The sequence below is a fragment of the Lepidochelys olivacea genome (genome assembly GCF_965140295.1).
Source record: "Lepidochelys olivacea isolate rLepOli2 genome assembly, chromosome: 21".
NCBI classification, from domain to species: Eukaryota; Metazoa; Chordata; order Testudines; family Cheloniidae; genus Lepidochelys; species Lepidochelys olivacea.
The window spans coordinates 13,771,834-13,791,413 of record NC_140431.1 but is presented as its reverse complement, the minus strand read 5'-3'; the positions used below and the strand labels follow the sequence as shown (position 1 = coordinate 13,791,413).

The 19,580-nt window shown below is 46.3% G+C and overlaps 1 protein-coding gene across 1 annotated transcript; it reads left to right on the top strand.

The window, feature by feature from the left end:
- Positions 1 to 993: 993 nt before the first annotated feature.
- TMEM183A (transmembrane protein 183A) lies at positions 994 to 18,789 on the top strand. Its single transcript, XM_084611060.1, has 8 exons — positions 994 to 1,193; positions 2,014 to 2,103; positions 5,189 to 5,344; positions 10,399 to 10,558; positions 11,789 to 11,969; positions 16,151 to 16,231; positions 17,214 to 17,369; positions 18,093 to 18,789. Exons 1-8 carry the CDS (start codon positions 1,079 to 1,081, stop codon positions 18,276 to 18,278), a joined length of 1,125 nt encoding a protein of 374 aa, XP_084467186.1. The 5' UTR covers positions 994 to 1,078; the 3' UTR covers positions 18,279 to 18,789.
- Positions 18,790 to 19,580: the final 791 nt, after the last annotated feature.

Here is a 19,580-nt window from a genome sequence, read left to right as displayed (position 1 = left end):
CCCCATGCCAGGGGCTCCATCCCCCTCCCCCAGGCCAGGGGCTCTGTCCCCGCGCCCACCCCCACCAGGGGATCTGTGTCCCCTCCCCCCCCGCATGCCAGGGGCTCTGTGTCCCCCCCCAAACCTTCTCCCATGCCAGGGGCTCTGTGTCTCCCCCCCATGCCAGGGGCTCCGTGTCCCCCCCCGCGTGCCAGGGGCTCTGTGCCCCCCCCCCCGTGCTCTCCACGGTACAGTTTTTTTTTTTTTTGAAGCAGAAAAGAATTTTATTTGTGTAACACTTACAAAGAATCACCAAAGAGGATAAAGCAAAACTGTGCAACAAAACAAAAGCAAACAGAAGGTCCGACACAGCAGCCTTCAGGAGGGAGAAGTGTTCAGCCTAGCCTGGGCCCAGAGCCCGGGGGGGGACACCTTCCTGGACAGTCGAGGTCTTCCACCCCCTCGAGTGTCCTAGTGCCGCGGCCAGAGTCACCGATTAGCCCTCTCCTGAGAGCGCCCGGCAAGATGGGCCCGGCTGCGGGGCGGGCGGTGCGGGGGTGGGTGGTGCGGGGCGGGCGGTGCGGGGTGGGCGGGGGGGTGGGTGTTGCGGGGCGGGCGGGGGTGGGCGGTGCGGGGCGGTGCGGGGGTGGGCGGGGGTGGGCGGTGCGGGGCGGTGTGGGGCGGGCGGGCAGTGGTGCGGGGCGGGGGGGGTTACACCCACGTGTGATAGGACCCCTCCCAGGTGACAGTGATGATGGTCCCCACAGCGCCAGCGGCTGGGCTGGGGTCTCTCGCTCTTCCCCTCAATCAGAGGGTCAGGCGGAGGGAACCGGTCGGGGGCACCGAGCAGAGACTCCAGGCTACAGTTGCCCCCTGTCTCCACGAGGGGGAGCGGGCGCGGGAGCAGGGCCCGGGCCCGCACCGGGGGGCGGGGCGGGGCAGGGGCGGGGCTACGCGCTGCCACGCCCCCGGCGGCCGGAGGACGTCAGAGCGCGCGGAGGGCCGGGCCGCTCTCGCGAGAGGGGCCGGAGCAGGCCGCGGCGCGGAGCCGGGCGCAGGGGGGGGTGCGGAGCGCGCGGCCCCCGCTCCCGCCCGGGACATGGCCCCGCGGAGCCGCCCCGCAGCGACCCCCGCGCCGCGCGCCGCCGACATGCGCAGGAGAGGGGCCCGCAAGCGCCCCCAGTTCCGGGCCGATGACGTCTGCTCCGAGCGGGGTGAGGGCCCCGGGGCCCCCCCCCCCCCGGCAGCCGCCCCCCCGCCCCCCCCGAGCCACCTGTCCCGGCTCCCGACTGACCCCCCTTCGCCTGTCCTGGGGGGGGGGACGGCGCCCGACTTCCGGCCCTCCCCGGCCCCCGACTGACCCCCCCACAGCCTTTCCCTGTCCCGGCCCGCGACTGACCCCCCCCACCCTTCTCCTGTTCCGGGGGGGGCTCCTGACTTCCGGCCCCGACTGAGCCCCCCCTTCCCTTGTCCGGGGGGGGGACGCCTGGCCCCTGACTGACCCCCCCCCACCCTTCTCCTGTCCCGGGGGGGGCGCCCGGCCCGCGACTGACCCCCCCACCCTTCTCCTGTTCCGGGGGGGGTTCCTGACTTCTGGCCCCGACTGAGCCCCCCCTTCCCTTGTCCGGGGGGGGACACCTGGCCTCTGACTGACCCCCCCCACCCTTCTCCTGTTCCGGGGGGGGGGCTCCTGACTTCCGGCCCCGACTGAGCCCCCCCTTCCCTTGTCAGGGGGGGGATGCCTGGCCCCTGACTGACCCCCCCCACCCTTCTCCTGTTCTGGGGGGGGGGCTCCTGACTTCCGGCCCCGACTGAGCCCCCCCACCCTTTCCCTGTCCCGGGGGGGGCGCCAGGACCTTGATGGGCCCAGCAGGAGGTGTGCACATTCACTGGGTCAAGCTCCCTCCCTCACTACCCCGTCAGGCCCCTTTCCCCGTGTGGTGTTCAAAGCCCCGTCTCTGGGGACCCCTCACCCCAGTTGCCAGGCAGCCCCCTCCCGTTCCCTGACACCTCTCCTTTCTCTCACCCCGCTAGTGACCGTGGCGGATTACGCCAACTCCGACCCTGCCATCGTCAAATCCGGACGCATGAAAAAAGCGGTGGCCAACGCGGTGCTGCAGGAAGGTGAGTCTGTCCAGAGATCCCACCACCTGGGCTGTGCACTGCTCCCTCCTCTGGCTCCCGCTGGCCAGTCAAACGCCTGCACCGTGCGGGTTGTGGGGGCGGCACCTGCAGCCCTCTGAAAATCTGGATACTTATTTTGGTGCCTCAATGGGAGCTGAGCTTCTTTGGAAAATTTGGTCCTGAGTTTTGTAGTATTTGTGTTGCAGTAAAGCCTCGGCGGCCCAGGCATGGATCACGGCCCCCTTGTGCTAAGTGCTGTACAAACATAGAACAAAAAGACAGACCCTGCCCCACACAGCTGGCGATGTAAAGCCTTGTCTACACTGTCGCTCTACAGCTATGTCACTGCAGCATAGACGCCACCTATGCCAAAGGACGGGCTTCTGTCGGCATAGGTAATCCACCTTCCTGAGAGGCCGTAGCTAGCTCAACGGAAACATTCTTCTGTTGACACAGCATTGTCTATACTGGGGTTAGGTTGGCTTAACTACGCTGCTCAGGGATGTGGGTTTTTCATACCCCTGAGCGGTGTAGTTAAGCTAACTTAATTTTGTAGTGTAGACCAGGTCTAAGTAATTTACTCAAGAGGTTGCACAGGAAATCTGTGACAGAGTTGGAAATAAAACCTAGATCTACAGATTCCTTAGACAGGAAGGAACATCTTGTGTCTGGTGTTGGAAGAACTCTACTTCTCTCTTAACTGAAGCTGAGAATATAGTTTCAAGAAATCTCTAATGCTTTGCCAGTTTACATCAAATTTTATAGTGAAAAATCCTGGGTGGGGTGTGGGTGTTTAAGCTAATGCTGCTGAAATTCCTTTTCCGAGTTACAGGTGATGTCTTACTTTTTTGAGGGTGTGTTTTGATGTCTTTTTGATTGCTGAATCTGTTTGTCTAGTTAGGCAGTTTCTCAGAGAGCTGTTGCAATCAATAGTCTATGCTGCCAACATCTGCTCTTTGTTTTCATTGCTCAGAGTAGCTGAAAACCTGTCTGAGTCAACCTCCCATTCTTAAATGTAAATGGTCACATATGTAGAGTGAGACTATTTATTGACACTAATAACAAAAACTAAGGACTTGTTCACATGGAGAAATTTACCGATATAATTATACCACTGTAGTTATACGCTTCCAGTGTGACATAAGCTAAATCACAAAAATGCACTTTTATTCTGTAATAAGTGTCCACACAGGGAGCTATTCTGATATAGTAATGCTGAAAAAATTTCCTCATGTAGATAAGCCCTAAGAGACATGGAGCAGATATCAAAATAAAGAGATGCAGGAACATTAAAACATAGACTACAGACAAGAAAACGTGAAAGCTGACAGCATGGGGATGCATTAAATGTAAACTTCCACTCTTAAAAGAGAGTTCTGTGTAGTTCATGTGGGCTAGACCCCGCCCCCCAAGTCCCCAGCAATCACATTTATCTTTTTTATATATAGCTTTTTTTCCCTCTCCCTGTTGCTGTGAAAGATCCACACGTAGTCAGAATAATTTCCCCCTCTACAGAAGAAACCATGGCACTGTCTGCATCCAAAGTGCTGTCAAATGTACAAAATAAATTGAAAAAAGGAGAGCTGTTTTCTTTCTTTTTTTTCAGTTAGAGTAACTTTGTGCTACAAATACCTCTACAAACAAACATACATTTCAGAAAGAAATGTGACCACTTTTTTTTTTTAAAAGTTACTGGCATCCTACTAAATAGACTGCAAGGTAAATCTTTTTACAACTGTCATAATTTCATGGTAACTATAAGGAACAACCACAGAAGTTTCAAGTCTCTAGTCTTCACCTGTCTATGGACTGGGACCCACATCCCTCTCCTCCTAACTGGGGGATAGGCTGCTGTCCCTGTGCACTCACTGGGTATTTCTACACAGCTCATAGAAGTGAGCCCCGCAGCCTGGGTCAACAGACTTGGGCTAGAGGTGAGCTTACAGTCTATAAATAGCTGTGTGGACAGGGCTTTGAAGTTGAGGCTTGGGCTGGAGCTCTGGCTCTGAAGCCTAGGGGCAGGTTTGTTAGTTTGTAGAGGAGTTGTGGTAACCTTCTTCCTATGAAGTTGAATGGAATCCCTGGCCCACAATGATAGATAGAACATTCGTAAATTTAATACAATATGGTCTTCAAAGATGTTGCATCTGGTTGCAGTATCTGTCACAACCACTGTCCAAACAGTTGAGGAAGTAAACACAAATGTATTATCAGGTAATTTGTTCCTCCAACCAGTCCCTTTTTATATTTGAGAGACTCTCCTCTTCCAACCCCAAGGGATCCCTTCTAAAAACTCCCTCTTTGAGTGACAGCTCCCCAGGCATGATCCGTCTCACTTCCACATCCTTTGTGCTGTAAGACAGCACAATCTCCTTTCTCTCTGTCTCCCCTTCCTGTTAGGATTTAAACAGCATCCCTTACTTGGGTCCTGGTGGATTACTCTGACAGTTCCATATCATCTTAATTCTTTAGACTGTCCCAGTCTTGCAGGTATTGATCTCCCTTACTGAAGAGTGAGCCTTCCATGGGTTATGTACTCTGATTATGGGCATGGGTTATAATAATGGGTTTCTGTACTGGTGAAAGAAACCTGGTGGGATTAAATTGCTGATAAATTACAAGAGCTTTAATACAGTTTATACCATCACAATCTCTCCTGCATCTTTAGCCATGCACACTCCTTTGTCTTCTCTTAGTGGCAGTACATCCTGTCTGTTGTCATATAGGAAAATAGAACATGAATTCAGGCATTTTAGAGATGATGTATGGTCCTTGCAAAACTGAAAATGGCAGAAAGGGGTCCACAGGACAGGAAAGTCTGTCATATGCGGAAGATCAGTTAGATCTGTCAGAGGAGCTGGTGGATTCATTCATAACTCCCCATTACTTTAGGTATGCCATTGGGATCGTTACTAAGCATCCACTCTTACAGCATCAGAAGAAATATCCTTTCTAGTATATTAGCAAAAATTGCTCATGTAGATGCCTCTCAGACAACTGCAGCCAGCCCTCGTAGATCCTAATCAGCTCATGTTACTTCTCATAGTGTGTGTGTGTGTGTAAAATCTATTTCTTCTGGTTCTAGTAAAATCCCTCTGTGGTTTGGAAGCCTCATGTGTTCCTGCTGAGGAGGTGCTCTCCGTGACTGGGGAATCCTGTGACAGTAGTGATGAAATGGATGTTAAGGAAAGCACCAACGAGAGAACTGCCTCTAGAAAAAAGAAAAGCAAGAGGCACAAAGGTAGGACTCCTTCACTCACCCAGTCAGCTCTGCAGGGTCCTTCCTGGGATCATCTTCTGCATTTGCCAAGCTATTTACAGATCAGCAATGTGTCTCTTCGAAGAGTTCAGTGGAGTGTGTTTGGGTATGTGTGCATGCATGCAGTCATTTGCACAAAAGCTTAACCAAAGGAATGCTAGGTAGGAGATGTGGTTCCACAATCCTGAGTGTCATCTCCCCTTTCTTACTGAAGGTGGACTGTTGCAGTTGATTGAATCATGCCTAACTGGTTGATTTTGACCATGTGTGTGCTGCAGATACAAACTCTCCTGAAACGCTATATAAAATCCTACAGTTATGGCACATGAAAGGAGACCTGCAAAGAGAAAAACGTTGTACCTTATTTATTATTTTGATGTCTCAGGAGAGCACCCCCCCTTTTTTTTTCTAAAGAAAAATAAAGGGTGGCGATTGGTGAATTGTTTGTATAAAGTGTGTTACCTGTTCTTGTGAGAGGATTCCTTGAATGACTAGAGAACAGGAGTGAGAGCTCTGACAGCTGGTATAGGGTGTTGTATCTTTCACACAGAGCTTATCTTTCAGTTTATTAGGAATGTAAGTTAAATAGTCTGTTAACAAAAACAGACTTAAACAGTCGGGCTAAAAATTGCTGCCCTTGTCACTTGCACAGATTCCATTCTCATGTTTCTTGGGATGTTCTCCTAGCTCTGAGCAGTGTTCCAGGAGACTGCGTCCTGCTAATGTACAAAGCAAGCCAAAACCGCTTATCCCTTGGTGGAAGAATTGGGTGCTTTTATATCACGAAGCACAAGCCCAATGTCTTCCCTGTTTGGATATCACCCGTCATGTTGTAAATGCGAAAGCATTCCAGAAATGCAAAAGAGAGGGGTTCCATTAGCAACATTAACTCTGCAACTTTTGTTCTTGAGCTACATATTTAGCAGTTTAAGCAATGATTGAAATCTATAAATGGGCATTGTGGAGAGATTAATGTTCATATTAAGAACATAAGAACGGCCATACCGGGTCTGACCAAAGGTCCATCTAGCCCAGTATCCTGTCTTCCGACTGTGGCCAGTACCAGGTGCCCCAGGGGGAATGAACAGAACAGTTAATCATCAAATGATCCATTCCCTGTCATTCATTACCAGCTTCTGGCAAAGAGAGGCTAGGGACACCATCCTTGCAAGTGCAGTTATAGCCAGAAAAGTGACTGTAAACTGACACTACCTTCCAGCAGGCTAGCCCCAGTGTGTATTGGAATTAGTCATGTTGATTTGCCGCTAAAGTTATATTTTAACTTCTTTTTTTTTAGTTTTTGTTAGCCTTACAGAATTAACACAGCTCAGGCTCGTTCATCTTCAGCAGAGCTATCAACTAAGTTTGATTATCAGGTCCAACTTCATTGTCTTCAAATTACAATTTCAATTACATCTGTGCAACCCCATGGAAGACACAGAATTGTATACCTGTAACTGAGAGCAGCATTTGCTCTGCATAATCCTTATTGCTGGCAACAATGCACTAGCTTGAAAGAACCCAGCTTGACTCTCAGATCCGAGCCTGAGTTTGCGAGGTTAGCAGTTCATTAAAAGATGTTAGGATGATTTTTTTTGAGGGTCAACTGAGCAAATTTGGAGCAAAGGACCCAGGTTTTTTGTTTTTTTTTTAAACAGTCACTTCTGAGTAAAGCAGTGCTTCAGCAATTCTATTTTATGCAGCTCGGTAGGATATAAGTTGCACCACAGCGTAGATAAGCTATATAGCTGCAATGCTGTGGATGCAGGATTATGCAACTTCACAGTGCAATGGGTCATATCCTAGCTGAAATTCAATCAGAATTTAATTGCATACAATTGTGAGGAAAATTGTAAGTTTTTATAAAATAACATAGTTAATTTTAAAGAAATTGACTTATGTGGCTCTTTCCATCTGGGAATCTGAAAGCATTTTACAAATAATAATGAATTTAGCTTTACAGCACTCCGGTAACCTAAGAAACAGTTCCCAGTTTTAGAGATGACAAAATTAAGGCCAAGAGACCAGCCACTCCTCGTCATTCTTGCCTTTGGGAGCCAAGCGGGACAGCCAGTGTATTTATGTGCTGCTGCCCTGCTTTGGAAGGTAGGCTGCATGCCTTGGGAAAAGGTGCTGGAAATATTCCAGATAGGTAACTGCAACTTTAACAAAGTGTGGCCGCAACTTTTGAACCAAAAAATGCAAACAGCTTTCTCATGGCCTTAACGATGGGAATAGTCGCACCTCCCTGTGTCACCAGGGGTAAGTGAGGATAAATATCTTAACGACTGTGGGGCGCTCAGTATTTTAGCCTACAGAGGACCTGAACTTCTAAGGTAAAAAAAGCAGCTTTTTTTTACTATGCTCCTTTATCATCATAAAGAAGAAAAAACATGCTGAAGCCCAAAGTGACATAAGTCAATGAAAGAGCCAAGATCGCTTGGATTTTCAGACATGAGTTTGAATTTCAAGGCTGTCATTCTTCCCCAACTTCTACCTCTCCTTGAGGATTAGCCACAGATTAGGTCTGAAATCTTTGGGCCCTATACCTTTTTAGCCCCAACCTAACGGGGCGTTCATTACATCCAGGGTGGACAGATTTAAATTGTGATTTAAATCAACAAGCGGGAGAAGCCTAGATTTTATTTTTTTAATCATTGCTTTTAATCATGTTTTGCCTTTGTACTTCTTAGTTATTTTCCTAAAAAAAGTTCATGCTTATTAGTTGATAAACATTAAAATAAGTTCATTTGCAACTAAGTATAGACTTTATACTAAATTTGGTGCTTTTTGCTTACTGGGAAGATGCACTATATACGCATTTTTTTTAACAAATATATAGCGTAACTTATATTTATTCTGATTCTTAATTTTTACATTTATCATGGTAGAAAATGGTGAATGATTAAAAAGGTTATCAAAACATTCTACATTTAAAACTCATTTATTAAACAAGGAAGTACAATGTAGTTAATGAATTGAACTGATTGTTTCTGGTCGTCATGTCCTTCAGGGTTTTAGAGCTAGTAGATCATACCCTCTCACATCTAGTTTTTTTTATTCCTAGAGGGGAAGTAGAAAACAAGCTCTCCAGTTTTTTCAACTCCCAACCAATGTCACAACTTTGAATGAACTAATAATTGAACTGAACTGGTTGAATAAACTGAAATGAAGAAAATACTCTCTCTGGACCTGCAATAAGGCACCTGCAATGTCAAAAGCTGGTTTAGCCTCCGTTTGCCAGAAGCTGGGAATGAGTGACAGGGGATGGATCACTTGATGATTACCTGTTCTGTTCATTTCCTCTGGGGCACCTGGCATTGGCCACTGTCGGAAGACAGGATACTGGGCTAGATGGACCTTTGGTCTGACCCAACATGGTCATTCTTATATTCTTCTGTTCTTATTTTAACAAACTTTGGTTCCAGGTGCTCAGCCAGTGACTTGACATTCTTTAAAACTTGGTAGCAAATATGTACAGCTTAATATTTTTTGTTTAATTTAAATAATTTTGACATATTTTAAAAAGTTTAGGCCTTAACACGGGTTGTCAATTTCAAATTTAATTTTAAATAGGATCTTTTAAAAAAAAAAACCAAAAACCTGTATTTATTCCTTTTTTAAATCCCCAAATAGAATTTTTAAAATTAAATTAATCATCAGTTTTTACCTACCCTTATTACATCCAAATGAAAGTTCTCTCCCACATTTCTCAATGCTGAGTAAGGCCTGTAGAATCTATTTGAGCTATCTGTGTCTTAACTTTTAAAACTTGAGCAAAATCCATCAGCGTTGATAGTATTAGATTGTTGGAAAAATATATGTGCTTTGTGCACAGATATTTCTAGGTGCATTTGGAATTAAACAAGTATGTGAAACTTTAGTCCAGTGGAAAAGTTTTGGGAGCACTGTGAGTGGAAATGGGTTGTTAATGAGTAGAGAAGCCTTCCTGGAAGCGGAGTAACAGCCGTGTTAGTCTGTATTCGCAAAAAGAAAAGGAGGACTTGTGGCACCTTAGAGACTAACCAATTTATTTGAGCATAAGCTTTCGTGAGCTACAGAAAGCTTATGCTCAAATAAATTGGTTAGTCTCTAAGGTGCCACAAGTACTCCTTTTCTTCTTCCTGGAAGCGTTTGCTTTCTTGGAAGTTGTAATTGAAATGTAGATAAAACAAAGCACCTTTTAAAGGTGGGTTACACAAGAGATAATGACTGTCAAAAAGGGAAACTTCAAATGAGGCTCCAGTAACGAATGCATTTCTTTCTCTTTCTACATTTTGTTTATGCTGACAGTGAAATCCCAAAGGTCCCCTGAAGCACCAGTGGGGCCTATAGGTGGGTCTACACTTAAAAAGCTTTTTAGTGAAGATGCTGCCAAGCTGATGGGAGAGCTTCTCCTGTCATCATAGGTACTCCAGGCCTGTGAGAAGTTCTCTCATCCATAGTGCTGTCTACACCAGGGGTTAGATTAGTATAACTGAGTCACTCGGGGGTGTGGATTTTTCATACCTCTGAACAACGTACATATACCCTACATAGTGTAGAGTCTAGACCTGGCCTTAGTATGTAAAAATGGTCCATCCTCAGACACTTGTTTCCCAGTCGTTTGGGAAAGTTAACGTTGTATGAGATTTGCTGTAACAGATACCAGTGCTCCATAATGCTGCTTTGATGCCTCTTAAAAACAAAGAACTGACCCAAAGGGAGCGGTAGTCTCCATGGGGTAACAATATCTTGGAAGTTCAGGTGCCCTAACCTTAAGTTTCTTCATGATGAGCTACTGTAAACGAGCGGTTGCATTGAAAACGTACGGACTGAGCCTGTCTTTGGCTAACGTGGCCTCTGTGCTGTCCCACAGCCATGTCGTTTACAGTGTGTGTGTGTGTTCGTGCTGCTCGCTAACTAGTGCAACTGGCAGGTTGTGGCGCACTTGCAGAATAGTGCCAAACAGAGAGGAGCCAATCAGCTCAATTTGCTTGCCTTAAGGTTCATAATGCCTGAGCTATGTTACACTAATGTGTGTTTGTTACGCTTAGAAAACCCTGATGAGGCTGTTGGAGAGGATTATCCCATTGACATCTGGCTGTTGCTGGCCGCCTACATACGTCCAGAAGATACAGTGACATTTTCTCTGATTTGCAGAAAAGCCTGGACTGTCACTTGCACTGCTGCCTTTTGGACCAGACTCTACAGAAGGTGCGACCACGAAGAGTTTGTAAACATACTCTATGGTGTTTGTGCATGTCCAGCAGTGTCTGGGCAGAATTTGCTACAGAGTTATTAATAGGGATCTATCTCCTCATTGGGTCAGTCATGCTAGACATTGGAACATAGTTCTTTTTGAAGGTGGCTGCGGCATGTTTACCTCTGAAATCTTTGCCATTCTATAACAGGTGGTGATTGGCATCCTATATCCTCATCTGGGCTGTTTCTATTAAATGTTGCTGTTTGGAGAACTTTAAATAGTATTTCTTAAGAGATTTGCTCTCTAGCCGGTCTGTTTCGCAGTCTGAAAATAACGACTATTTTGTAATCTTCCTCTATGTCTAATCCAAGGTTTAAAAATATGGTGAGCTCGAATTGCCAAGGCCTAAACACTCAAAAGAATGTCATGCCCATAAGAGCACGTCTTGGGTGCAAAGCTCTCACAATGCATACAGGAAAGTGATGGCATTGCGTGATTTTGAAGGGTTAATTTTTTGGGTGGTGTTTTGCCTCTTGGTCTCAGGCATTAGTTGTGGTGATCTGCCCATAAATTAACAAGGAGCAGGACTTAATGAAAATAAAAGCATTGTATCTGACTGAACCGGGTTTTAGGGGCAGCCAGAAAGATGGTAGAAGTGGGAGATGGTACAGAAGGAGGAGAAGGGAATGGATGGAGAGCATATAGGTGTCCACTCACGATGCAGAAGTTCAAGCTCCTTCCTCCATTCACATCCTTGACTCTCCTTTTTCACTGGGAAGATTGACATTTATTCCTGTTACTAAGCATGTTGTTTGTCAGACAAAATCAGCGTTCTTTCCCTATTTGTACTCTTCCTTGTTTTCTGTGCTTGCTTCTCAACCTCTTTGTTCTCTGTGCCACACAGTAAAGATACTAGAGACCTTGGTAAGTCTCACTCTGCAGCCTTGGCACATCATGGTGCGAAGTCACCTTTTGAGGCTGGCAGCCATCTAATGCAGAAACAGTATGGTGCCCTTGCAGAATCTGAAGATGGCTGCAGGTGCTCTGGACACCAGCTGTATGTGAAGGGGCAGTGTGACAGCCAAGAGATGTCAGGGGGTGATGTGGTATAAAAGCAGAGTTTGACCCCTTTGTTCAGTCACCTTCTTTAACACTTATTTTGTTGCGCCCTGAGATTTACTTGAAATCCAGTACAGCTATGGCTTTTCAAGGGGTGTTGGGTTTGTCCCTGTTCCCTTTAGGCACTACACTCTGGATGCGTACCTGCCTCTCCGTTTACGGCCAGAATCGATGGAAAGGCTGCACTGCCTCCGTGCATGTGTCATCCGTTCGTTATACCACATGTATGAACCTTTTGCTTCTCGTGTCTCCAAGAATCCGGCTATTCCAGAGACTACCCCCAGCACTTTAAAGAATTCCAAAGTAAGTAGCAGTGTTTGGGGTAGTGAACTAAACTGTGTTCAGCTGGTACACTCTCTCTGCTTTTTGTTGTTCCCCTTTCAGAGAAATAAATCTCATTCAGTTGGACCCTAGTGAAATACATGCACTGGATCAGTGACATACATAGGAAGCTAGGAAGAGTCTGACTTCTGAAGCTTTATCAATTACATGTGTTTGTACAGCCCCTAGCACAATGAGGTCCTGGTGTGTTACTCGGGCTCCTAAGCACTCCAGTAATACAAATTAGGAAAATGTCGTTTTACACTGATGGAAGCCCTGTCACTGACACAATCCACAATTGTCCCCTTCCCGCCTGTACACGACCCAGGCTGCAAAAGGAGTTTGAGCTAAGTAGGCATTTTTGTCTACTACTTGCACTGTTGTAACTATTTTGTAATTATTTTGGAATGTTTCTTCTGGGGCAGTGGCAGAGCATCACAAGTGCCTCTGACAGCCTCTAAAAGGAGAGTCCTTTCACACCGCGCTCCTGCGGACCATTGTCCTCGGTTTCTCTGAAGGGGGAAGTGTTGTGAGATGGAGAGTTAGTCTGAGAAGCAAGTGCCTGCTTTGGGGTGTGGCTGTGCAGTGGGCAGGGAAGCTGGGGAGGAATTGTCTGCTGTGTCTTTGGGCAAAACCACACTGCAGTCCTTGCTTGGAGCATTTGTGTATCTTGCCCTCTTTAGTCACTGTTTATCATGAACCCCTCATTCTGTCTGTTTCTAGCCTGGCTTTAATTTACTATTGGCTGACACGTGGTTTTCGGTCTCAAAGGGTGGAGTTTCAGTTGGACGCTTTATACCAGGGATACTCAGACTGGGGCTTGGGAGCCAAGCTACGGGTGGTTCTTTAATGTGTCTCTTGCCGTACATGATGTTAAAACTCTGTATCATTTAATTATTAACCAATCAGGATGCTTTTCCTATGTTAACAAACTGTAGAATACCCACAGTCATTTTGCTGTGGGAGTAAATAGTAAATGAAATAACGAATTCACACGGTGGTGGCTCTTTTGGGTAATGTTGATGGGTAATTTGGCTCCTGAACCCCTGAGGTCTGAGTATCACTTCTCTATGTAAAATACAACAAATCCATTTCTTTGCTTTCTGACATCCCTGCTGCTTCTGTCCCTCCCCACATGAAGACACTGCCAAAGTGGCAAGTTGCCCTGAGATAAGACTGAGAACAGCCAGAAGCAACAGGTAGGTCGTGCTGCAGGTCAGGGTTAAGGAGCGTTTGCAGCCTTTTGTGCACAAGTCCTCTGCACCTGTTTGCTCCCTGAACTATTAGTTCTTTGCCCGAATATCCCATTCAGGCAATGTCTTCCTTAAAAAGAAGGAAAAAACCCTGCAGTTCCACTAACCTCCTGGTCTAGTCTCAGTCCTTCTGAATCTAACCACCTGTCATCCCATCCATCTATAGGTCTGATTAGGAGACCCCCCTCCGCCCCCAGTGGAAGGGTCTGTGTCTGGTATTCATTCACGTTCACATCATAACGGCTTTGGTGCCCACTCTTGGTGCTTCTACCATACTAATAGTTTTGTAAAGATTCCTTGCATGTAATACTTTTTTATTACCATTCACTTAAAAAAGGAAATTAAATGGTGATAAGCCTTTGTTAGAATAACAGTAGAGGTCTGACTTCAATCCATCAAAGCATAAAAATGGCCTTGTACGTCTGGCCTCCAAGACTCCAGACTGTGTCCTCTTTGTTCCATGTGCTGCAATGCCTAAGCACAATGGTGTACATTGAATGGGACCTTACGTTTCCTCTGCGATTCCTTGCTTTCATGGGTTTTGGTTAGACCCTTAGGGGTCTGTTAACACTGATGGGTGATGCTCGTGTAAACTGTGCATGCAGTGAAGGGAGAATCAGACCCCTATATTACTGAATCCAGCTTTTCCTCTTTAATTTCCTTTCTTCTTTCCCTAGTGTAGCTTGTGTGGGACACTGGAGCCGTTGTGGTGTCAGCAGAAGTGTTTGCCCTTTAAAGACACCCCCATTATTTTTGGTGGAGCGGCAGGCCATACGTTGCACATCTGAAGGGCAGGACGGCTGACACGTGGATGACATCCTCTGCCCCTTAGGAGGTACTTACTGTTTTGTGCTTAACTACTTGCCATGATCACATGAGCTGTTAGTTGAAGCTGTGTCTGTAAGGGCACGCGCTGGCTCTGGGTCTCTAGACGTACACACACTGGCTCTGATCAAACTAGCAGGCTAAAATAGCAGAGTGGTTGTGTTGTCATGTGGCAGGAGTGGCTAACCCCCTGAGTGTAACTCAGTCAGAGGTGGTAGGTAGGTACCTGGACAGCTAGCCTAAGCTGCCACCATGGCCACGCTGTTGTTTTCAGCATGCTAGCTTAACTCCAGCAAGCGTATGTAGGTCTGCCCACCCTGGGAATTACTTCTCTCGCTGCAGTGTAGATGTACTCAGAAGGCGAACGGCAAACTCTGCTGTGAATGGAATTAAGGCCAGCTGTATCTGCTGCCTGCCCCCTGCTAAGCATGATCCAGGGAGCAGTCAGTCTTGTAATTGGTTAGAACTGTTTGCTGCTGCCCGGGTGGGGAGATCATTCAGCCCGTGCTCCTGAGCTTAACTGCTCTGCAGCTTGGTGCTTCACCTCTCGGGGATTCACCACTGCAGAGATCTTTCTCGCACTCCTGCCCCCTGTGAATATGATCTAGCAATGAAGTGAAAGGCCTTGTCTCACTGCAAAGCCACACAGTAGGAGTGACCCAGGCTTGGTGCCAAGAGGGGTCAGATGAGTCCCTCACCCCAACTAGAATTAAATTGCCTTAAAATGGTGCAGATTGCATCAGCCCTTGTTTTTTGTGTCCATGAAAGCAATTCGTGCTGGTGCGGCCTCTCAGATTTGACAGTGTTAGTGACTGCAGCTAGCAGGTACAGCATTGGCAGAGAGGTTTCCCCACATTGACCCAGAAGAGGCCTTAACTCTGACCCAGAAAGACCATCTCTGAGTGAGAGGGCAGTTTTCTCCATGACTCATGCCATTCTTTCCCTTCCTTCTGAGGCTGTTAGCAGGCCCACTTAAGGTCAGTTGTTATGGAAGGTATCTTTTGTGACTTGGACACTTGCTTTCTGGCAACTGGACTGAGATTTGTCAGGCTGTCTCCTTACTGGCTACTGAATGGCTGTCAGATGACTGCAGCTTCCAGTCACTGACCGCTTATAGATATTGGGCTCTATTCAACCTCCCCCCACTTGAATACAGTAGTTCTGCTAAGACACTCCTATTTCTTGGAGCATTGCATGCCGGGACATAGAATCCCACAGCTCTACGGCTGTATAAAGGTGTGACAGTCAGAGATTACACTATAGAATACCTGAGATACTTTTGCCAGGAGATCCAGGGTTTGGTTGCCTCTGGCATAGAGGCAATGAGGCATCGGACCCCATGTATTCATCCGCCTTTAGAAAAGAAGCAGTGTTCTGGGCCACTGGTTGAACTGCACAGCCAAAGCTTTGCTTTGTGTTTTTGAAATACTAATACATTGCCCTAATGGAGGGGAGTATGACCGCTGGGTGCTACAGATGCACATCTCCATAGGATGTGCCCTCTCCCCCCCTGCCCTGCTTTGTCAGCTCTGTCCAGTCGCTTTTAACATTTGCCTCTTTGCTTTCTCCTTCCCCAGTCTGCTGTTTGCTCTTCCTCACTCCTGCTCTATTCCGAATGATCTGAATGCATACATTGACCTGAGATGTTATCCATTCAATTTGGCTGTTCCATGTAGTATGTAGAGGAGCAAAGTCCATTCTGTTTTTCTCTTCTATATGGAATGGGTGAGCGGAACAGGAAGTACTGCTCATCTGGCAAGAGCCCAAGTGCTGGGTCACCCTCTGGTAGAGTGAGGTTGCCACCTTCTGACTGGCAAATGGAAAATGCCAGGTTTGCAGTGTAGTTGTAGCTGTGTTGGTCCCAGGATCTTAGAGAGAAGGTGGGTGGTCCAGTAAAAGATATTACTTCACCCACCTTGTCTCTCAGGTATGCGTTAATGTAGGTAATGGGACCAGATTGCTCCCATCTCTTCAGCTGCTCCTGTGGTCTGTAGTTTGAGTTCTTTGCCTGTGTTGAAATTCACTAAAAAATGGAATAATTAACTCTAAGGGTCTCATAACCTGTATTTTTTTTTTCCATATCAGTGTGTGCTTTTCTGGTGCAGAAAGATTGAAGGGAACAGACGAGAACCTATGTGGGAATTTAACTTCAAATTCAAAAAGCAGGTATGAAAGCTAACCACTTGCCATTGAAATGTCAGGGCGGCCAGGTTTTGAAGCTGTAATGCTTTTTCGTCTGAAGTTGTTGTTGATGGGTGCAGTAGATCAAGGAATATCCGATCTCACAGTAAAAGAAATACATATTGCCAAATGCAGAGGTGGTCAGGTAAGGCGCTGGTGGAGCTGCTGAGTAGGAAACGCGGAGCAGGAGGCAATTCTTACCACTTTAAAACAGGCAGTCATTTTCAGTCTTGAGTGTCTAAAGGATTCAATCCCTGCATCCATATTTAGGTTGTTGATTTGCCTTCCCCTGACCCAAGTTACTGAGTATCTGCAGCTCCAGATACCTTCAGTGGGGGGGTTGTGATGACCCCAGTCCCTTTTGATTTAGTGGCCTGCATTTAGGGATCCAAGTTCTAAATGTTTTGCATAAATGTCTTTCGTCTCTTCACACGGAAAGCCTTTCTGAAGCTAACAAAACCAACCCTTTTTAATTTCCTTGGATATTAGGAAAAACTTTTTCACTAGGAGGTGGTGAAGCACTGGAATGGGTTACCTAGGGGGGAGTTGGAATCTCCTTTCTTAGAGGTTTTTAACACCCAGCTTGACAAAGCCCTGGCTGGGATGATTTAGTTGGGGTTGGTCCTGCTTTGAGCAGGGGGTTGGACTAGATACCTCCTGAGGTTCCTTCCAACCCTGATATTCTATGATCAGGAGGTGACGGTAATCTTTGTGAAACCCTCCTTTAGCCAGACTCAGGATAAACGTATAATACTGAGCACCCTATCAGGACCTCTGAAGTCTGTCTTCAAAGAGACAGTCTTGCAAACCCTCCATCCCAGGGTTTTCATTGAACATGGAACCCTTTTGCCTGAACAGGTGGGCGTTAGGCAGGAATCCGCTGCTGAGCCAGGATGGTCTCTAGGCATGAAGTGAAATTTCTGGTTGGCTTCAGTTTAGTTGAATGAACCGGTCTCTTTCTGTCAAGCCTCCCAGATTGAAGAGTAACTGTTGCAGAGGTCTTCAGCCACCTGTTCAGTATGAGGATGTTCACACAAATCCTGATCAGGACTGCTGTCTGCTGCAGATCACCACCCTCAACTTCATCTTCCTGCCAGTAGTCATGGGTATGATATTTACCTTGGTAAGTGTTAAGAAATCCGCACGTAAGCGCCATAGAAATGTGCTAAGAAAATGGTCTGGTCATTACTGCTTGTCCGTAAATCTTGCTGCACCAACAGACTGACTAATATGCATTTCCGTAGTGCATTGAGGCCGTCACTCAAGGATTTCTTCAGTTTAGTTTCTGCAAGTCACTAAACTCTCTCATGGTTGGTGTAGACTCATGGCACCAGCCCTCAAGGTCCAACTAGAAGGGACTGACAACTGTGTTCAACGAAATGTGCTCCATTCCTGGGGGAAGGAAGGATGAGGATTTGTATTACCATGGTGCCTAGGAGTCTTAATCAGCAGCACCTAAAACATCCTAGATGACTTATGGGTATTCAAGGTAGAACTGGAGAATAGTGTCCAAGTTCTCTCGCCTTTGCACTTCCATAAGATCAAAGCTCCAAATAACATTTATTTTAACTTTAGAAGAGAGTTGGTTGATCTTTCAGTTTTTAACGATATCTTTCTGGTATCTTTTTTGTAAAAAGCATGCTTTTTGGAGGCCCTCAATTAAAAAAAAAAAAAGTATTTGAAAATATAAAGTTTAATTGTAAAACAGCACAAAGAAAATGTTTGTCCAATAAGAATCAGGGATCAGCATTCACAGTAGTAGATAGTATTTGAAGGGAAACTAGGCATTTTCTGGAAGTAATACATAGATGTCTAATAAGGAAATTGCCAATTTTCTTCCCTGCAGTTCACAATAAATGTGAGCACTGACATGAGACATCACAGAGTGAGGATGGTGTTCCAGGATTCTCCTGTCCGGAATGGCAAGAAGCCCCGACTTGACCAAGGAGTACAAGTTGTCCTGGACCCTGTGCACAGTGTCCGTCTCTTGGATTGGTGGCATCCGCAGTACCCCTTTTCCCTGAAAGCTTAGCATGCTCCTACTGCATCTGTGAGTAGCCATGACAGGCAGAAGAGAATGTCTAGGAACTGAGAAATCCTGTTTTTATTTCCTGAATAAATTCTCCAATCTCCTTACAAATGAGTGAAGCTCCAATGCCAGTCTCTGTATATAATTTTCAGCCAGTAATGAGCAGAATCGAGTGTAAATGGAAATGATTTGTAAACACATTTTTATGTAAAGTTCACATTTTATGATTTGAAAGGAGCACCATGAAACTGTTCATTTAAAATCCTTTTGATGTTAACGAAAGTCGTCCTGTGTTCTGTTGCACAAAGGAAGCGGAAAGCTTGCTTCCAGATCCAGTGTGGTCAGAGATTTTCAGACCGTGTCAATGAAATCAGTGTTTGTCTTACTGTAGCTTGACCAAACTCAAATGCAGCAGCATTATGCTATACTGATGCAGCAAGGAAAATAGCAGTGACCATCATGCTTCACTCTTTAATCTGCTTGAGCACAATAAAGGCATAAATGATCAAACAAAGAGATTGCCTTTACAGCTTGCATTTAAATTAAGTGTGTGTGGTGATAAGGCAAAGAAACACTTACAAAAGTTTGAATCCTGATGCTCTCTTTAAGAAAGAGAATCTAAAACGCACATAATGGAAAGGCTCTCATAGCATGTGGGCATGAAACAAAAACTAACCGCATCAGTCAGTAAGTGCTCGGACTTCGGGCATCAGAAGAATAAGATTGTCTGTGAGCTGAGTGAACAGTGTTTGGAGCTAGTGACTGTGGGAAAGCTATTAGCAGCAAAGAGGAAGTATCCAGTTCCCAGCAGACAAATTAACTACCTGGGAAAAATAAACCCAACCCTTCCGGCTCGACTTGGTGGTGTGAGAGGGCTAAGCAGGATACTGTGTCTACTTCAGCGTATCTGGAGTTGCAGCACCACAATACCCAAAATGGATGGGAGTGTGAGTTTTATGCAGAACCGTGGGCAAGTACAGTAACTCCTCAATTAACATAGTTTTGTTCCTGAAAAATGTGACTTTAAGTGAAACAATGTTAAGCGAATCCAATTTCCCGTAAGAATGTATGTAAAGGGGAGGTTAGGTTCCAGGGAAATAGGTTTTTTTGCCGAACAGTACAGTACTATAGTTGGGAGGTGCCCCCACCTTACCCCATGCAGGCCCAGCCCCTGGCACTGGGGACAGTGAGGCAGGCAAGGAGGCTGAAGGTGCTGTGGGCTGGGAGAAGCACGTTGTGCACAAGCAGCGGCAGCTTCCCCTACTCTGCAAGCACCAGGGGTGGGGGACTCAACCCTCAGCCCGC